The sequence below is a fragment of the Lepidothrix coronata genome, unplaced genomic scaffold (genome assembly GCF_001604755.1).
Source record: "Lepidothrix coronata isolate B3197 unplaced genomic scaffold, Lepidothrix_coronata-1.0 Scaffold8, whole genome shotgun sequence".
Taxonomy (NCBI): domain Eukaryota; kingdom Metazoa; phylum Chordata; class Aves; order Passeriformes; family Pipridae; genus Lepidothrix; species Lepidothrix coronata.
In genome coordinates, this window is record NW_016690188.1 from 3,343,065 (window position 1) to 3,361,177 (window position 18,113).

At 39.0% G+C, this 18,113-nt stretch overlaps 1 protein-coding gene across 1 annotated transcript in view; it reads left to right on the top strand.

Annotated features, from left to right (window-relative positions):
* SORCS1 (sortilin related VPS10 domain containing receptor 1) overlaps positions 1–18,113 on the top strand; it is a 270,695-nt gene that overhangs the window by 179,738 nt on the left and 72,844 nt on the right. The window contains exon 6 of the mRNA XM_017804167.1: positions 10,907–10,971. Within this exon, the coding sequence (XP_017659656.1) occupies positions 10,907–10,971 (65 nt within the window). The remainder of the gene's footprint in view (positions 1–10,906; positions 10,972–18,113) is intronic.

The window sequence follows — 18,113 nt, forward strand, 5'->3', positions numbered from 1 at the left end:
CTGCTTCTTTTGTTAGGAAGGGTCATCTAGAAGACTTTAAAGACTTTTACATGGATTTGAAGGGTTGGTGAAACCAAAGATACGTTTTCCTTATTGCTCACTGATATTTTCATTGCTATTTTAGTCTCTCATATTGCCTTGTAAAGAGTTTGTGGGTCACTCTAAGTCTTGTGAATAAACACCACTGGGCTTCCTAGTTTTAGTCTTGAGAAGGCTCTACCTGCAAATGCTGTCAGAGAATTTTTAGTGTCTTTTACAGCTGCATTTCTTATATATATTTCCAGGAGAATTTTCTTCTTTATTTGCTTATTTTTCGGCTGCTCCATGAAACACTGCCTTCTACTGCTACCCAAGAGAAATTTAACCCCGTGAAGGAAAACACTGAAGCAATCTGATAATGCCTACTACATAACTCTGAGAAAACACTCTGTGTGGACACAATTCAGCTCCTTGTAACTAATATGTATTTTGTATTCTTGCATCCTCTCATTAAGAGGAGTCATTAACATGGAAATAGAATATTTGTTTATTCAGAGCTCCTCTGTTCTTCCTTTTCATTCTTCCACCTGCAGCTCCAAGTGGTGCCCTGACATCCACACTTGTGATGAGAGAAATGTAATGTCACTTTGTGGAGGTAGATATAAGGTGAGAGATGAACAGATGAACTCAAACCATTAAAATTAAAGGGTACTGGAGTTTTCTTGTCTTAAAAATACCACCAAACAACAAAATAAAACACATGTAGAAAAAGGGGATCTGTAATTTGCTAATTCATTAAAAGGTTATGAAGACACATTTGTGCTGGGCAGGCTTTAATGATGGACTACTATAAAACAGACATCTCTAATAATTGCTATAATTTGGGTACCATCACATATCTGTTTGCATAATCTAAGCATGTGAAAGTGGTATACTGAGGACAATGTAATCCACTCAGAGAGTCAACCACATTATGTGTCAGATGGAGACATGAAAGAATCCACACTGCATACAACCCCGAGGCATGGCAGTTCTGCACTGTATCAACAGCTTTCATGTTTTTTATAATTTCTATGGCAGCTTCTTGAGATTTTGCTGTTAAATGTACTGTGACAGAAAAATACATGAAAGTTATCAAGGTACTTGGTAATTCTGGAACTGTGCTCTATGAAGATACCCTAATTACTAGGAAGGAATATTCTAAGGGATAAATACTTCATCAGGGTAATACAGGAACAGCAAGTTAATGTAACATGGATTATTGCTGATAGCACAGTGTTTACTGATGTAGTTGACATTAGGGGAAGAGAATACAGTAGATCCTAGTTTAAAAAAATGGGATAAATGCTTTATCTAAATATTTCTGAGTTTATTTTTGTGACACTTGGTCATTTTTGATGTACATTCCTATGGTGGAATTTTGCTGGTGAAGATGCTGATTTGTAGTGAATACAAATGTGAACACAATTGGCCAATCAGTTATGTTGGGAATTACATTACATTTTTCTTCTTTTTTTAAAGTGGTCCAGTCATCTAGTCAAAGTTCACTAATGATACTTGTGACTTGCAAATCCAAATATCCATGACCAGTGGTTGCAAAAAACCTGGTCAAAGTGCATATAGTTCAATATGGCCAAAATATATATGCAGACATTCATTGCTCATTAAAAGACAGGTTTTTATTCTAGTCCTCAGACCAAGTCATGCTTTCCACCAGAAATTATTTTCTGAAAGTCAGTAAGTCAAAGTATCACAATTGGAGCTGTCTGTAAAAAAAATAAGAACATAAGGTTGAAAATCTCATTAAAATGTCTGGAAAACATAATTTTTTTAAATCAAAATGAGACGTTTTACTTTTTAATTCTAATCAAAACCCAATCTTGAAAAACTTGAGGGGGAGAGGGAAGAAATAAAACCGAATAATAAAAGTGTCTTAAAAACGAACATAAAATGAACAGTACAGAAGCCCAGCTAGTAAATTATATCATCAAGTTATAATCATTATCTATACAATGGTATTGATTTTATTTTTTTCTTATTTGGGTATTGCACACAGCCCAGCAAGTGGGAGAAATACAAAAGAAATACAACTCCATACTTCAAGAAGATCAGAGAGCTGTAGCACCTTTCCTTTGAAAACACTCTGAGAGAGTTGGGGTTGTTCAGCCCAGAGAAGAGAAGGCTCTGGAGAGACCTTAGGGCCCCTTCTAGTACCTAAAGGGGCTACAAGAGAGCTGGAGGGGGATTTTTGACAAGGACATGGAGTGATAAGGAAAGGGGTAATGGCTTCAAACTGAAAAAGGGTAGGTTCAGAATAGATATTGAGAAGAAATTTTTTACTGTGAGGGTGGTGAGGCCCTGGCACAGGTTGTGCAGAGAAGCTGTGGCTGCCCCATTCCTAGAAGGGTTCAAGGCCAGGTTGGATGGGATTTTAAGCAACCTCTTTTGTGGAAGGTGTCCCTGCCCATGGCAGGGGATTGGGAATTAGATGATCTTTAAGGTCCCTTCCAACCTAAACCATTTATGATTTCCAGTAGGGTCATGAGTTCATGATGTTAATGATTCCCTGAAGAAATTAAAGGAGATGTGTCAGTTTGATAAGAGATGTTTCTAGGTCTCCACTCCGTCTTGTGTTTTTCTGAGGATAAGAAGGAGAAGCAAATGGAGACAAATATTGTAAAAGAAGCAGCCAACCAACCTTTCCCCTCAAATAATACAAAGATATGCACACACACTGAAGGGGAAAAAACTGGTAAGCAGCTGGGAGGACAGATGAGTAGATAGGGCTATATTTGTGTTTCTTATATGAGTAGTGGGAAAGGAAGTTAATCTTCACAGTATAATTATAGAGTATATATCTTTTCCAGAGGAGGCTGGAGACTGTATTTTAAAAGCTCTGACTATGTTCATTGGAGCAGCTGAAAGAGCTGAAAATTAAGGAGAAAAGGTGTCACAACCCTGTTAAAAACCTCATTATATTCAAGCAGTTGGAGCGAGCTGGGAAAACCGTCCCAGTGTTCTTGTCAGATCTTGGCTTGGTGAGATTTGCACACCCACCCAGGTGGGCTGAAACAATTTAAATGGCACAGTATCTAGGCTGTTTACAAATGATGCTGTGTATGGCTGAACAAGACCTTTTAATCACTGCAGGGCAACTGCTGGAGGCTGGTGGGAAAGATGCCAATCAAAGTGCATTGTGACAGTCTCTCCAGAAAATCATCCACTTGATCTAGCACACAAACCATATTCTCTGAGTTGAAGTGTACCAGAAATTTAATTAAAAATTTATGTATTTCATAGCTTAAATATGGTGGATATGGGCACATGCCAGAGGAACCCATGTCACTTTTCAAGACATCTGAATTAAGCAACCGACTGATGGGGAATAGCAAGAGTTGTAGCGCTGCCCTTCTGCTTCAGCACTTCAGTGCTTTTTTATCCTCAGGTTTCTTGGCAGCCCAGAAATAGAAATACATAGAAAATTTTCCTTGGTCTTCTTTTTTTTATTATTTCCCTACATTGAACACCAAACATTTGTTTCCAGTTTGGCTTTGAGAGAAAGTCAGACTGAAGGTCTATCTGTAGCTCTTTCTTTGTGATACAAATGAAATCTCCCAGGTTTATCTTGAGAATTAGGATTTTGTTCCTGTCTGGCTTCCAGAGTTACAAACTCCCCAGCCCCATGTGGATCAGCAAGGACAGAAAAAAGACATGCAGCATTCTCTTTCTCTTATTGTTGAAAGCTCAGTTAGACTCTGGAGTTATGATAAGGATTAGTTCTTAAGAAACTGAGATCCAAAATACATGATTTCTTCTCTGGATAAGATTGAGAGAATTATGAAGTCACACAGCAGCAATTGGTAGCCCTCTGGTCCACTGAGTCTAAAATAACCAGATCCTCTGGTCCCAGCAGTTTCTTGAGAGACCTTGTAACTCATAATCAAAGCAGGATTCATCAGAGCAAAGTATAACTTCTCAGTCCCAAATCCTTAGTCTGGCAGAGTTCCACAATGTGAGTGAAAAAGGGTTCTCAGCCCTTTTTGCATGTCATGGGGACTCTAGAGATGGGTGTAAAATAATAGTCAGAATGTTCTTCTAAAAAGTCAGAACTGAGCAGAATCTTGACTGTTTACGTGACTGCTCTCTTTCTTCCCCTAGAGTCTCGTCCTCCAGTTTTGAATAGGGAGAATAGGTATATACACCTGAAAAAGCTTTTTGAGACCAAGGAGCCCCAGTCTGATTGATGTGTAGGTTGATGTGTTTTGGTTTTCCCAGTTCAGCAGATTTATCTTAAAAAAATCATCCAGAGATACTTTATAAATGTGTACAGGCTCCCACAAGCTTCAACTTCTCTCCATCATCCACTTTCCCTCATTAAAGTTCTGCAGAAGTAGGCAAGCATCTGTATACGAGGTTCAAAATCTTGATTTGGGTGCTACTCAGCAGCCTGCAGTGCTCTGCAGGACCTGGAACCTGTCAGTCTCCAACAGGCATTGGGGTAAGCAGCTGATTTCTCTGTATGCACCTATAAAGGACAGACCTTGAGAAGGTGAAGCAGTTTCACAGTTAAGCTACCTGTGGATTCATCTAGATCTGTGTCAGGAAGGTTTCACTGCTGTGTTGTGTTGTATGTTTAATGAGTAGCACACTGTGTTACCAGAGTTGACTTTGCACTCTTGCTCTAAATGACTTGCTGGCTTCCTCCAGAGCTTCCTGACTCAGGGCCACAGCACTACAAGATGTGTCTTAACACAGTGGGAAATTGTGATCCTATTAGGCTGTACCAGCAGAGAGGCCGTAAGTCACGTAGGTTTGGTTTATGATATCAGGGAGCTGAGTTCAGAGGGTATAACTAGGGGGTACCTTCTTCATTCTCTCCCTTCAAGCCAAATTGTAGTCTTAAGTTTCCTGCAAGATGTGAAAAAGAGATATAGGACAGGAGGGCTATCGTAAAATCAGGATCTAATCCTACTAACTGAATTTTATCCACTTAATTTAGATTGTTATTTTAAGACATTCCTCCCACCCAATGTTATGAACAATAGATAGCTACCTCCCTGAGAATTCACATCCATCTATTTCAGAGATTTAGCCAAGTTGCCTCTCTGGAGCTTCCCACAGAAAGCTGTGGTATTACTGCAGCAGAGGAGAGCTTGGTTTGCTTGGTTTGCTACTGTCCTCAAAGCTGTGGGGTGTCTACACAGCATGGTGTGGAAGCCTGTGGATAATTGTGCTCTAGGGCTGTAAAAAGGGATGGTGAGAGTAGAAGGGACTCCCTATGGCCTGGAAATGACACCACTACCCCTGTTTACCTGCTCATCTATTCTAGTGTTAGCAGCAACAACCACCTGTTTTTCTGTCAGTGCTGTGAGGTGGCACAACGAGGAGAAATTGGACTTTAGTCACTTAACTGCTATTTTCTGTCAGTTCTAGAGAAAAGGTGACAAACTGAGTAAAGCATACCATAGGATGGATTTGGCCCAGTGGCTGCCAGCTGAATTGCGCAAAATGGTGTCTGATTGCATCTGATTGGACAATGTAGGAAAGAATAGAGCAGAGATGTAGCAGGGAAAATATAATTAAATTAATATCAGGACAGATTTATTAGCCAAATATAAAGAAATGAAGTGCTGATTTATGCCTATCTGGAATCTGGCCCTTCATTATTAAAACATGTCTGGAGAATGTGGTTAAGTTAAAGCTAGAAAGAAGTCCTTAAAGTAGGAATAGTAAAATCTGTGAAATTTCACATAATAGGGACTGAACTAAAGAAACCACAAGAATTGCCTCCCACACTAAGCTTCCTGGGACAGATTCACTGATCTCTGCAAGCAAAAAAGGAGCAGAGAGTATCTGCGAAGTCCTCATGGAGTCAATATAGTAGTAAAAGAAAAAGAGCCTGGAGGACTCTCAAGCTCTATTTTTGTCTCTGCCACACAGCAACTGTGTGATCTTGGTCAAATCAATGAGGTCCCTGTGCTCTTGACTAATCAGTGAAGTTTATCCATAAAGCTGAGAACAAAAATTTTCCTCAGCCCCTGTTTCTAACTTGGTCTCCTTGTCTCGTACTTTTCCATAGGTCTTGAACAAATCAGTAGCATGCTGGGAAGGTTACTTAAAGGTCGATTGTCAAGTGCTTTTGTATCTTTGGACAAAAAGCTCCCTGTTCAGTGCTACATGTTACTATTTTTATGAATGGCAATTAGGATTTAAAGTGTTACAGAAGCATCAGTGGGACCAAAAAGTTGATGCTACCGAGGACTCCATGAGCGTCATCCACTGTTGTTTTCATTCTGTCCTTAAAAACAAAAACCTGCCATTCACTAAGTTGAAATAAGCTGTCTGTTTTTTAACATGAAGTGGTGGGATATGTCCCAGAGAAGGTGGGGGAGCTGGTTTTGCATTGGCAAGATTTACGATAAGGGATTCGCATGGATGCTGAGGCTAAAGGAAGATAAATCCCCAAAGGCAAATTCTACCAATAATTGAATTACAAAGCCATTATCATGTGCTGAACAGAGCTACTTTATAGCTCTATTGTGACAGGATAAAGCTTGTTAGAATATTTATGTTCATAGGACAACTTTGGCATAAGGATCTCTAAGAGTACATTCTCTTCCACCTGTCTTGTTGCAGCTAGTTAGTCTTTCTGTGTCATGCAGTATATGTGGAAATGGGGATGTGCTTAAATTGGGACTGGGAAAAAGGAATGCTGAAGGTCAGGAGACATCTCAAAATAAGTAACATGTTAAGAACAAAGTCATCTGCAGAATGCAACAGAGGCAAATGAGCATTTTAAATAATGACTAGTCAGGCTGGATTTTCCAAGCAATGTGTCAGTTTTCTGTTTGGTATTGCATTGTAGCCACTTCTGAGCTACTCTGAGTCAGTTTTGATAAGTTCAAAATGGCCAGAACTGTATGGATCTCATTCCATCCACGTTAGAAGAGGCATGCTGTTATCTGTCATTTATCAGGTGTCCTTTGCTGCATGAACAAGTCATACCTGTTTATCCCCCAAAGAAGGTGAGGTATAGTTATAGGAGTCCTAATTCTGCACTTATTCATTTCTTCTGAGACATGGGAAAGCTGCATAATGTCTCTGTCCTCATGTAAAGAATGAAGGACATTCGCACTGGTTCTGTCTGTGAAAAGGACATAGTAGCATTTCTATTCTTCCAGCCTTTCATTCTGGGCCATTTGCATTGAAGATTATGTAAAATAACAATGTCTTTTATTGCCTGACTTAAAAGATCTTTGATCTTGGCTGCTGTGAGCATGTATGATACAAGGAATACATATGGAAAGACTGCCATAAAGTTTCTTGTGTATATAGTCCTAGATATGGTTTGACTGTGTCTTAAGTCAATTATCCAAAACCAAAAGCACCCAAAGCTACTTTCCAGAATGCACAAACCCTTGAGATGCAGTCCTTATTGTGTGGTGTTTCAAGTTCTTTGTTTATGAAAAAATGGTAGTTTGAAATTAGGTGCACCGAATGGAAGCTTTTGCTTTCTTCACAATGATGCCTTTTTGCAGTTCTAAGTGGTCTGACTGCCTTGCAAGCCTCCTCAGTTCCCAGCATCCATAAACAATTGCTTTTGTCCCTAGAAGTGAAAAAAGATAGAAGAGGTGGAAACTCCAGGATAACAGGGTCTCTATTGAGTTTTCTTGGCTCAGAAGAGCTGACAGGCCAAGGAAGCCAAGGTTTTAGAAATGTTTCAGACAGAGAAGATGGCAAGGGGTTGGTCACTACAGAAATATGCCAACTAGCATTTACTGTGCAATGGGTAGTGCCAGGCTGCTTTTGTTTAGCTCAGCCTAGTTCTTAACCAGAGGAAGATTTGGGGTCTTTTCTCTTTGCTGCTTCTCACGGTGGATATAGAATCTGCATTCAGAGCAATTACTGCACTGCAGCCAGTGATATCGATTTGTGAGGCTCTCAAGTGTAGATGACTACTTAGCAGGCTTGATGATGATTAAAATTTTAGGAAGCAACTTTGTAATAGGACTGTGGGGGTCCTACATTTTTCAAAATGTAAGCATCTCCAGTGTAAAGGCAGTGAGGTCATTGCCTTCCACTCCTCTCAGCTTTTCTAAATCCTCATTTTCCCAAAAGATTTTTTTCTTTTTTTTCTATCTTTTTCATTTTTCAAAATGTCCAGACAATTATAGCAACAAAACAGTAAAAGTTAATCACAAAAATACAATAGGCACCATTCAACAGAAAGTATCGCAAGGATATCCCCTGAAGTTTCAGGGAGTATTACGGAAAGCCTGAGATTAAAGGGACAGACAAAGGGCATGCTGGCATTTTACCACAAAGTGAAAACATAGACTGCGGCAAGAAGAAAAGTTTGTGGATATTTGAAGGTTTGGTCTTTGAGAATGAATGCGGAAAGGGAAGAATGGATTTGAGAAACGGATGAGAAGAAAGAACTGCCAACATAGTGAACAAAAGTTTGCTCAGAATAGGGAATGGCAAAGAGAAGTCTGCCCGGGACCTTTAATTACAATCCCCTTGTAATTACCTCTTTAATTACAATTCATAGTTTATCTGTAATTTGTGTTTTTAAAGGTAGATAATAAACATATTTCAGGTCTTTAGGGTTACCTGCTTTGGAACTGTTGCCTAAAATGGAAGAAAAGTTTTCATCGTTGTCATCACATTTCTAAGTTGCAGGTGTTAGGAGATATCAAAGGAAAGGAAACCCTTGAGTAGAAGAATAATGTTTATCACCAGTCATGGTTCAGCCATCCTTGTTCTGTACATCCTTAGGACAACTGATGGCCTAATTCTGCCTTGAACTGGAGCTTCTACAGTCCCAATACTGGCTTTTGTAGTGTGAGACAAAGTAATATGCAGGTGACTACAGCTACAGCTGTAGCCTTATAACTTTCAGGGTTTTATGAGTCCTGATTTTTATATGGTTCTCTTAAATCATCTAAGATTTTAATATAAATTATGGTTCATATCAGCAGTGAAAGTAACAGTGACAATCACACCCCATCCATCAGTGATATATATCATTCTGAATTGGCTGTCTTTGCTTGAGAAGATGCAACAGAGGTTTTTCTTGGGGTCAGAATAGCACTGTGAGGAGGAAACTCACAAAACACGTAACTGTAGACTTGTATGCTTTAACTAGGGCAACAAGTTCTTTGCTGGATAAATACCATTGTTGTGTGTCTCTGAAGAGACAAAGTGCTCAAATTCATGGAATATATTCCTTGTTTCTTTGCAGAGTTCACATCCCCATGGGGGTGTGTGAGGTCAGGAGGAGGAATGCACTGACAAAGCTGGACTGTGTTTTCTGTTCTTCAGCCCAGTTCCAGGTGGGCTATTTTAATAGTCCCAGTATTTAAAGCCCACTTAAATAAACAAGTCTGAAGAGGAGATATGCCATATTGTAAGCTTAGTCCTTCTACCGTTTTTTTAGCCCTATTTGTCACTGGCATCTATCTATGTTGAACTGAATTGTAACTAGCAGGCCCAGCATTTTGGCTCTAAACTTGCTGATGATGGCAGGTATAAGAAAAATGCCCTAGGAAGGTGTTTCTTTACCACCCACTTGGTGTCAATTATCAGGAAACAGAGATTTTAAATGGAAATTGAATGTTTAGGAGAATAAGACCTTGCCATAAACTTTATTAAAAATGGAGAAGAGGTGAAAGCAATGCTGGCTCAGAGTATTTTCTGAAAATTCAGTTCCCAGAAAAGGAGAACAAAAAAATCCAAACCTTTTCTAGCTGGTGAATTGCTACAGATTTTGTCAAGCAAAGCTAAGGATTAATCAGGACACAGATAACCTTGTTATTGTTAACATTTTTATAATAGTTATTAGTTAATGCACATGATTAAGCTCTGGAGGTGCCTCTGATTGCAGTCAGTGGGAACTGAATTAAGGTCTAAATCGCTGTTTGAATCTCACTTCTGATTTCTTAAAAAATAATGAGGCTCTGAAGAGAACATCTAATTTGTCTATCACTGGAAATGAATGCATGTTCTATTAACTTGGAGTTCAGGCAGCTAACAAGAAACTGTTGTTTAACCCTTAGCTTTAATCTGGGATTATGATTTGAGTGATAGGACTAAGACCAGAAACAAGGCTGATTATCAGAGATGCTGCTGAGGCTGCTGTACAATGGGATTGGTACATTCTTGCAGTAAGCATTTCCATAGTTCAGACTGTCTGTCAAACCACTGGCCACTTGGATTCTTCCAGGGAGTTGATGAGGCCAGACCAGGGGAACCTTAGCAATGGAAGCAGAGCTTGGTTCCATAAACCCCTATTTGTCATACTCATTATCTCTATTTGTTACTTATTAATTCAGAGTGAACAAACAGTCATTTTCTGAGTCAATGTGACATTTCTTTTATTAATGAAACACGTTTTTATTAGATCAGAAGTGATAAAATGTCCCAGGATAAAATGAGTTTTTAAAACTTCTTAATTAATGAGGGAACATTGATCATTAAGAGTGTCAATTAAGCAAATGTGCATAAAATGTCCAATATAAAGGAACAGCTATAATTAGTATGCTGGCAAATGCTATTATCTCATCTATTAAAGTCTTCTGTATCCCACCCTGAACTGAAGTGCATCCTTCTGACCAAACCAGAAGACACATCAAAATGGCAGGTGTCAATGGGAACAGAAACAGGTAAGTGTCCATGTGGAAAGAAGTGAAGGGGTCAGATAAAGAACTCATAAGTACAATGGCATTGATTAGATAACATGGTAGAATTTCTTTAAAATATTCAACTTTATTTTAGGGAAAACTCCAAAATGTTTTCAAAACTATCAGTTCTTATTTGTGAGTATGAGTTTATGTCCACTTAAACAGGATCTCCTGTGAAACTAATTTCTCAGACATTCATGGTATATGTTGTTTTTAATACCTTAATCTCAATCTGTCTTTTACAGGTCTATGATGGGGAATGGTAGAGAGCCTGATCTCGTGCACCTGGAGGCAAAGACAGCGGATGGTCGTAAGTAGATCAGCTTTTAAATATTGTGGTATACTGGACTGTCCTCATATTCTTGTAACCACACAATATGACAGTAGAAATCTGACTTCTTTTTAGTTGTTCACTCATTTAATATGAGTGGTTTGGCTATTTCAAGTCAGGTCTGTCAGAAGACAGGCATTTCCAGAAAGGCAAAAAGTTGGGTTTAACAGGCTGTGAAAGGAGCCGAGAACATGGTAAGGAAGAATAGGTGATAAGCAGTAATTGGAACTACTCCACAGAGCACTTTCATTTCTTCTTACGTGATTTTTGTTGATGGGAACATGACATTGCAGAGAAGTTCCTGAGTCACAAAGTCTAGCTGCTAGTTTTTTCACACAGTACATAGCTTCACCTTGTTCACAGCTTTATAGTTTTAGCAGACCAGGGATACTCTGCCTTGGGTACTGCGTTTGAAAATACCTTGTTTCTCTCTCATTAGAAATGAGATCTTAATGACCAGCCTAAGTGTATTTTTCACTGTTCCTGCTTGTCCTGTCATTGTCCTTCACATTCACCAGCTCCTTTTCCTCCCTGCTTTGCATCTTGATGTTTTTTTTTTTCCCATTCCAGGAGCCTCCTTTACCTGCAACTCCAAAATATTCTCTTAATTGACCATAAATTCTCTCAGGCACCCTAAGCCACCCGCTGGCCTTTTCTCCTCCCAGCCATGCTTCCTCAAGGTCTGTCTTTGAGCTCCACTTTGCAGATCTTTCTCCTTGGATTTCTTTCCCACTCCATTGGATTGCCTCAGGCAGGCATGACACTTGAAAGCCTGGCTGCCATTGATCATCACTATAATTCCATATTGTTTCCTCAGTAAACAGCAGCTTTGCTGCAACATAACAAGAAGATTTTTACCATTTTCAATACAAAAGTATTAATGATGCATTCAATTAATTACTTTTTAAATGGATGAATTTCTCCCTTGAATTTTACCCTCAACTGCGATGGTGTTACTTAAAATGTGTATTTTGTCACTGTAAACTTGAAAATTATCTGAAAAGTTTATTGTGGAGTAATCTGGTTTTTAATTTACGGAAATTTATCTTGAAAGAGAATTTTTTGGAAGATGAATTTTGAGAAGAAACAGTTGTGATAGAAACTATAAAGTTTTAAAGATTTCCCTGTCAAGATATGCAAAACAGCAAAAGTGAAAGAATGTATTATCTCTATTTCTTATCATTTGTGATCTATGATTATTATTTCTCCTCTCAATTTCACTTACCAGATATGGCACCAGGGCTGGGGACATGAGGCTCCCTGTTTCTTGGGACATGCTAAATGAGAATGAAATATTCTTAACAGTGTCTATTTCAGCACCAAACAGTGCTCTTATAAGTCATTAAGAATTTGTGGTCACTGAGATGAAGGATTACAAGCGATGTTTAAGGAGCTATATTTTGGCGATGTTTTTGAGGGATGTTCAGCTCACAGTGGGCAGAGACAGTGCCACGCACCAAATGCTTTGGATGATCTTTTTGAGTTCTTAGGCTGAAATAAGAACATATTGCACAGCTATCATACATTTCTACAAAATGCTTCTTAAGTTCTTAGCAAATTAGTAATTAGTTCTTGCAAATTAGCAAATTACAGCGCTTAAGGTGAAAACCAAAAAACAAATACAAGAAACTGACTTCACTGAGTAATTGGGCATATTAGTAAAAAGAGTTGTAGAATAACAAATTATTGCTCAAGAACTGAGCTCTAATAATAGATTCTGCACACTTATATTGGTTTGGTTGTGAGGCAGCACAACTTAAGTATTTCAGTTTAGTCAGTGACAGAACTACTAATTAAATGTTTCAGTGGTGTCAAACTTTCAGCCGGTGGTGACTGCTCTTGCAAACCAGTCCTTTGGATGAAACTTCTGCTAATGAGTCAAAAGGTCCTCAAATCACCTCCTTGACAGTATAAGAAAATGTGTTGGATTTTCAGTAAGTGCATGCTCTGTTTGGCCTTTTGTTCCAGGGAGTGTTGGTTTCCAGCAGAGGACTATGGTGTGTAGCTGAAAGCAGTAACCTTGGAACATATCACAGCATTTTTTGCCAGATGTTTGGAAGCACTGCAGGTCACAGGATTTAAAGACTGACTGCACACGGTCCTTTATTCTAGTTACCGTGACCAACTCGGTATATACGGGTCTCTTGGCTACTAGAGCTTTCTTTTAAGTACTAAATCAGTCTCCTTTTTCTGCACAAAGTAACCATAAACCTCCAATGGATATAGAAACCTTGACCTCTGGAATGGAGCAGGTGTGTTGCTACCAGTGGGGTGATAGAGGGAACTGTGCTGAAGTGAGAAAGATACCTTTTTTCCAAACTGAAGGTAATTTACAAATAATTTTCTTGAGGTTTTTATGTTTGGGTTTTTTTTGGTGTTTTTAAAAATATTTTTGCATTTACTTATTTATACTTTGTTTGGAATATCTCTTTTGAGAGTTAACCAAGTGTAAAATTTCAATAAAGAGATTAAATATGAGAAGGTAGATTTGCCAAAACAAGACAGGGAGAAAGAAGGAAAGAAAAGGGAGTAGTGTGGACAGAGCCACACACTCTGTGCAATGAAATAAAAGATTATACGAAGTGGAAATAGAAGCTAAGCAAGAAGCTGCTGAACTCAGTATAAATAAGAAAAAACCTCCTCATTCTTGTGCTGATATATTTTCCAGCAGAAGCTGAATAGTACAACTGCAGCTTTAGGTGAGGAGAAGTAGAAATGTCAGCAGGATACAGGGTTAGCCCTTCTCCCTGACCAAGTCATTTAAGAACATCAGCAACAACCTTAGCATTGGGCTTTCCTTGCTAGAATAACTCTCTGTCTCTGCTCTCTGATTATCATCTGTCTGTGGATTTTATTTATTGTGTTTATTTACATAATGTAAAAGGTTTGCAAGGACCAAAACAAGAGCCTCTTATCAGGCATAAATCAGTATAACTTCAGTGGCATGTTGATTTACACCTGCTGAGTATCTGGCTAGCAACGTTGTTCCTGAGTGCATGTTCTCCCTACATTTTTTTCCCTCAGGATCCAGAAAAATCTGGACTCCTGAACACACTGTGTCTTATCACACTAGGGTGCAGGTAAAGATGAACAAAATGAGTACAGTCTGTTCAATATAGTTGTATTGATGGAGACAGATTTGCAGGGCTAATCATAACCATTTATGTTTTTAATCCTCTTTGTGTAAATTTTGGAGAGCACTGTGCAAATTTTCATCTAGAGAAATGTGGTGGTTTTGTTTATTTTTTAAAGGCTTCAGGCCCAATCCAATTCAATCTGGGACCGAGAGTATATAGTAAAACTTTTTTTTCTGGTTGGAAGAAGTTCATATGAACGTTATCTCACATTTCCATTTGTACACTTGGATATCCCTGGTGTTCCACTTTGATTTTGGAACAGGATCAAAGGCGAGCTTGCAAAGTCAGCAGGAATTGTGATTTTTTTTTGTCTAGCCTCAGGTCAACACCCCAGGAAGATAATTAATCCCCTACAGTTCTTAACCCTATGATAAGCTTCTCTTTGTTACATTCACCATCACAGTCAGCAGGCAGAGTGATGGTGGAAGTTAAATTTAGGTTTGCTCAAATGCAACTTGAAGTGCTTTCAGAAGGTGGAAACTTAATGACATGTGGGGTTTAGGTTTTTAAAGAATACACAAGTCCTGAAAGATCCAAAATTAATGGGCTTATCTGATTTGAGCTAGGGAGGATTATCCCAGTAAGGCCTGATTCAAGCTAATTAACATGGGAAGTAATTTTTATTCAGGTGGGTGCCTACTGAGGAATCCAGTTGGTGAGAATTAGAAAGATAGATTCCTACAAAGCATTTGGAACTAACTGGGTAGTTAGTACTACCCAGTACTAACTGGGTACCCACTGGCCCTCTACAGAATGGCAAAACTGACTAAGTGACAGTTCCTATAGATGTAAAACAGGAAAACCAACTGTTACATTTATGAGACATGCATTTGCTTATTTAGATGACACCAATTGATTTGGACTAAAGTTATTAATTTATGTGGGTTTTTTTAAAGCATGGATGAAAGAAGCTGAGGGGTTTTCTAATGTGCTGGCAAAAATTTAGAGAGCTCCTGATACTTAAAAAGTAGTTCTGTTTCCTTTGCTTTTCTTCTGCTGTCCTGATTCACACAGCAACTTTTCTTAATGCAAGGTAATTTAGGTGATGCAGGTAAGACCAAAGTTTCACCTGGGGTCAGCATATGTGTTCTGCTTGCTGGTCAGCAGGGACTGATCATCTGAGCAATAATGTCTGAATCACGAAGTTGCACTAGGACTTTAATTTCTATTTTCACAGAAGATTGCTAGGAAGAATAAAATAATCAGTGTAGTGGAAAAAATGAGTAGGCAACTTAGCCTGATAGTGTTTTACTAACATAACTAAAATGATGAATTAATTCCCACAGTATCCTAAACCTCTGCAATGATTTTTTTTTTCTTATTGTAATTAATGTTTTTTCCTGATCATGATTAGTATTTGTCCTGGAGAATGACATCTGTTAGTTTCTCTAATTATAACTTTATGCCAGAAATGGTAAAGGATTTGCTTCCCTATGTAAAGAAAGATTTCTGACACTGACATGCAGTGAAGAAAAAGTAGCAGCAGGATAAAACCAGATTTGTGAGTAGTTAGTAAATGGGATGGTTTCGTTTCATTGATCTTCATTACTGGTTAATTGCTTTGCAGTTGCCGAGTCCTGGAGAGTTGTGAACATATTCCCATACCATGAATGTTTCACAAATCAACATTCAGACCAGATGGAAATGGATAAAGAACAGTCATTTTTTGTGTTTCTCAAAAAAAGGAGTAGAAAGATTAAAGTATGAGAGAACATCTAATTAAATTTTGGAATTCATTGCCATGGGAGGTTATGAATGTTGAAGGTGTGCTGGGACTACTAAGGCACCTGGACTACTAAGGCAGCCAGACTAGTAAGGCAACCTAGACTTCTGTTATTAGTCACTGGTGGAGAGGGGTAATAGGCCTGGGTCTTTCAGTGACATACGTTACTACCATGTTCATTAGTTACAGAATGCTAGTCATCCTTCAAAAGCAAAAACTATCCCTAATGTCTAAGTTGCTCAGAAACAACCTGGGATACTCCATAGAAAATCTGGAAGAGAAAAAAATCATAGATTATATGGATACTCTTTGCATAAAATTCCTCATTTGTCCTTGGTGGGTTTATTTGTAGAGAGAAGGATACATTCCTCAATGAATTAAATACAAGAAAAAAAAATGTACATTTGTAGAGTATGGTGAATATTTTCTCTGACTCTCCCTGTAATCAAATAAGGTTTTTGAAAGATATGCATGCAAGCTTAGGCTGCTTAGAAAGCAGTGGGTATTAGGGTTTCATATGTAATCCAAAATAGTACTCCGCAACAAAATATCCTGAAGAAATTCCCACTCTGCTTTAGGAAGGGATCTAAAACTCTTCTGTGTACTTTTGCAGAGGCTCACCAACCTCCAGTAACCACCCATAACCTTCCCTCTAGAGCAACTAAAGAAGAAATGTCTCTGGGACAGGTTGGATCCATTTCCCTTGAGAACATAGTAGCATGGAGCTTAAGCTAAATAGAAAAGACTAAAATATTTCATGGCACAGGATCTCTCTGGCTCTTAACTTCTACTATGTGTTAGCATTTGCAATTCTCTTTGACCACTAAAACAGATTAATTTTGTCTGAGGTTTCCCTTACAAGAAGTCAAGAAGTGTCCTCTGTTCTTGTGTTCTGTGACTTTTCTTGCATCCTCTTTAGAAATAGCTGCCATTCCTCAAGAAGAATCCTACTCTGGGTGTCTAAACCTGTCAAAATCAAAGTGTCTGGGGGTGTAAGAGCTGGGAGTTGCTATGTTCTTCTCTCCAGGCACAGTGTGACTTTCTTGTTGTATATTAAAAACAGCAGCTGTTGTTGGAGGTGAGGGTTCTGGAAATGAAAAGCATAATGTCCTAATTACCTATGGTGGGGAAAACATCTGTGCAGGAAAACTAATGAAATTAATTCCAGAGCTTAGCAACTGAATACATTAATTGACATTAATTAATGCTAAACTACAAACCTCTGCCAACGAAATCACATAAAATGTCCATGAGAATCAAATGAAAAAAAGCCATGAGTTAATGTGAGCACAGAAAATCTTCCCCTAGGAAAAAAAGAGGGAATCAGGCACTGCAATAAGCTTGCTTTTCCTTCTTTCTGTCTCCCACAACAGAGGGAGCTTTCCTTGTGCACATCTCAGGGTTTGGCTGTTTGTGAGATTAGCTTAAGCAATTTCAATGCTCTGCCCTTTAGTAGTTATTACTGGCATTTTAGAATTGAAGCCAGGGAGAATTGCACTGTAAAAGTTCACAGAATTGCCTTAGTAAATCTTCATCAATGGTACAATCACTGCTGCCCAGACTCCTGCGATCACAGCAAAAATAGGCATAGTCTCCATTCCTCCATTAAAACAGGATTGAAAGAACTTCAGTCACCTCTAATGGATGTCAACCTGGCCTGCTCTTTAAAATCTCTTGTGGAGGAGATTCCTTAATCTTCTTTGCTGGCTGGTCCCAGCAAGGTACATCCTGTTCTCTCCCTGTGCTCTCAGCATTGGTAACCCCTTTGCATGGGAAGTAAGACAGCACTGCAGTCTCCTCTTAGTGTGTCCCAGACAGCTGGTGTGCCTGTGGAAGTAAAACAGTGGTGGTGGGGGGAAAAAAAAGGGAACAGTATGGGAAACAGAGGTCTGATCCTGTATATCTCTGCTGGGGGGTTTGATTCCATGTATGAAAAGCCACCAGTCTTGTGAACAGCTCAGGGGGCCGTAGGACCAGCCATTTTAACTGATGATGCTTTGTTTAAGCTCAGGAACTTTCTTGAGACAGAATGAGAGACCCTACCTGGAGTACTGTGTTCAGTTCTGGAGCCCTCAGCACAGGAAAGATGTGGACCTGTTGGAGTGAGTCCAGAGGAGTCTACAAATATGATCAGAGGGCTGAAAGACAGGCTGTAAGGACAGGCTAAATGAGCTGGGGTTGTTCAGCCAAGAGAAGGCTCCGGGGAGAACTTATTGTGACCTTTCAATACCTAAAGAAGGCCTATATGAAAGATGGGGGCA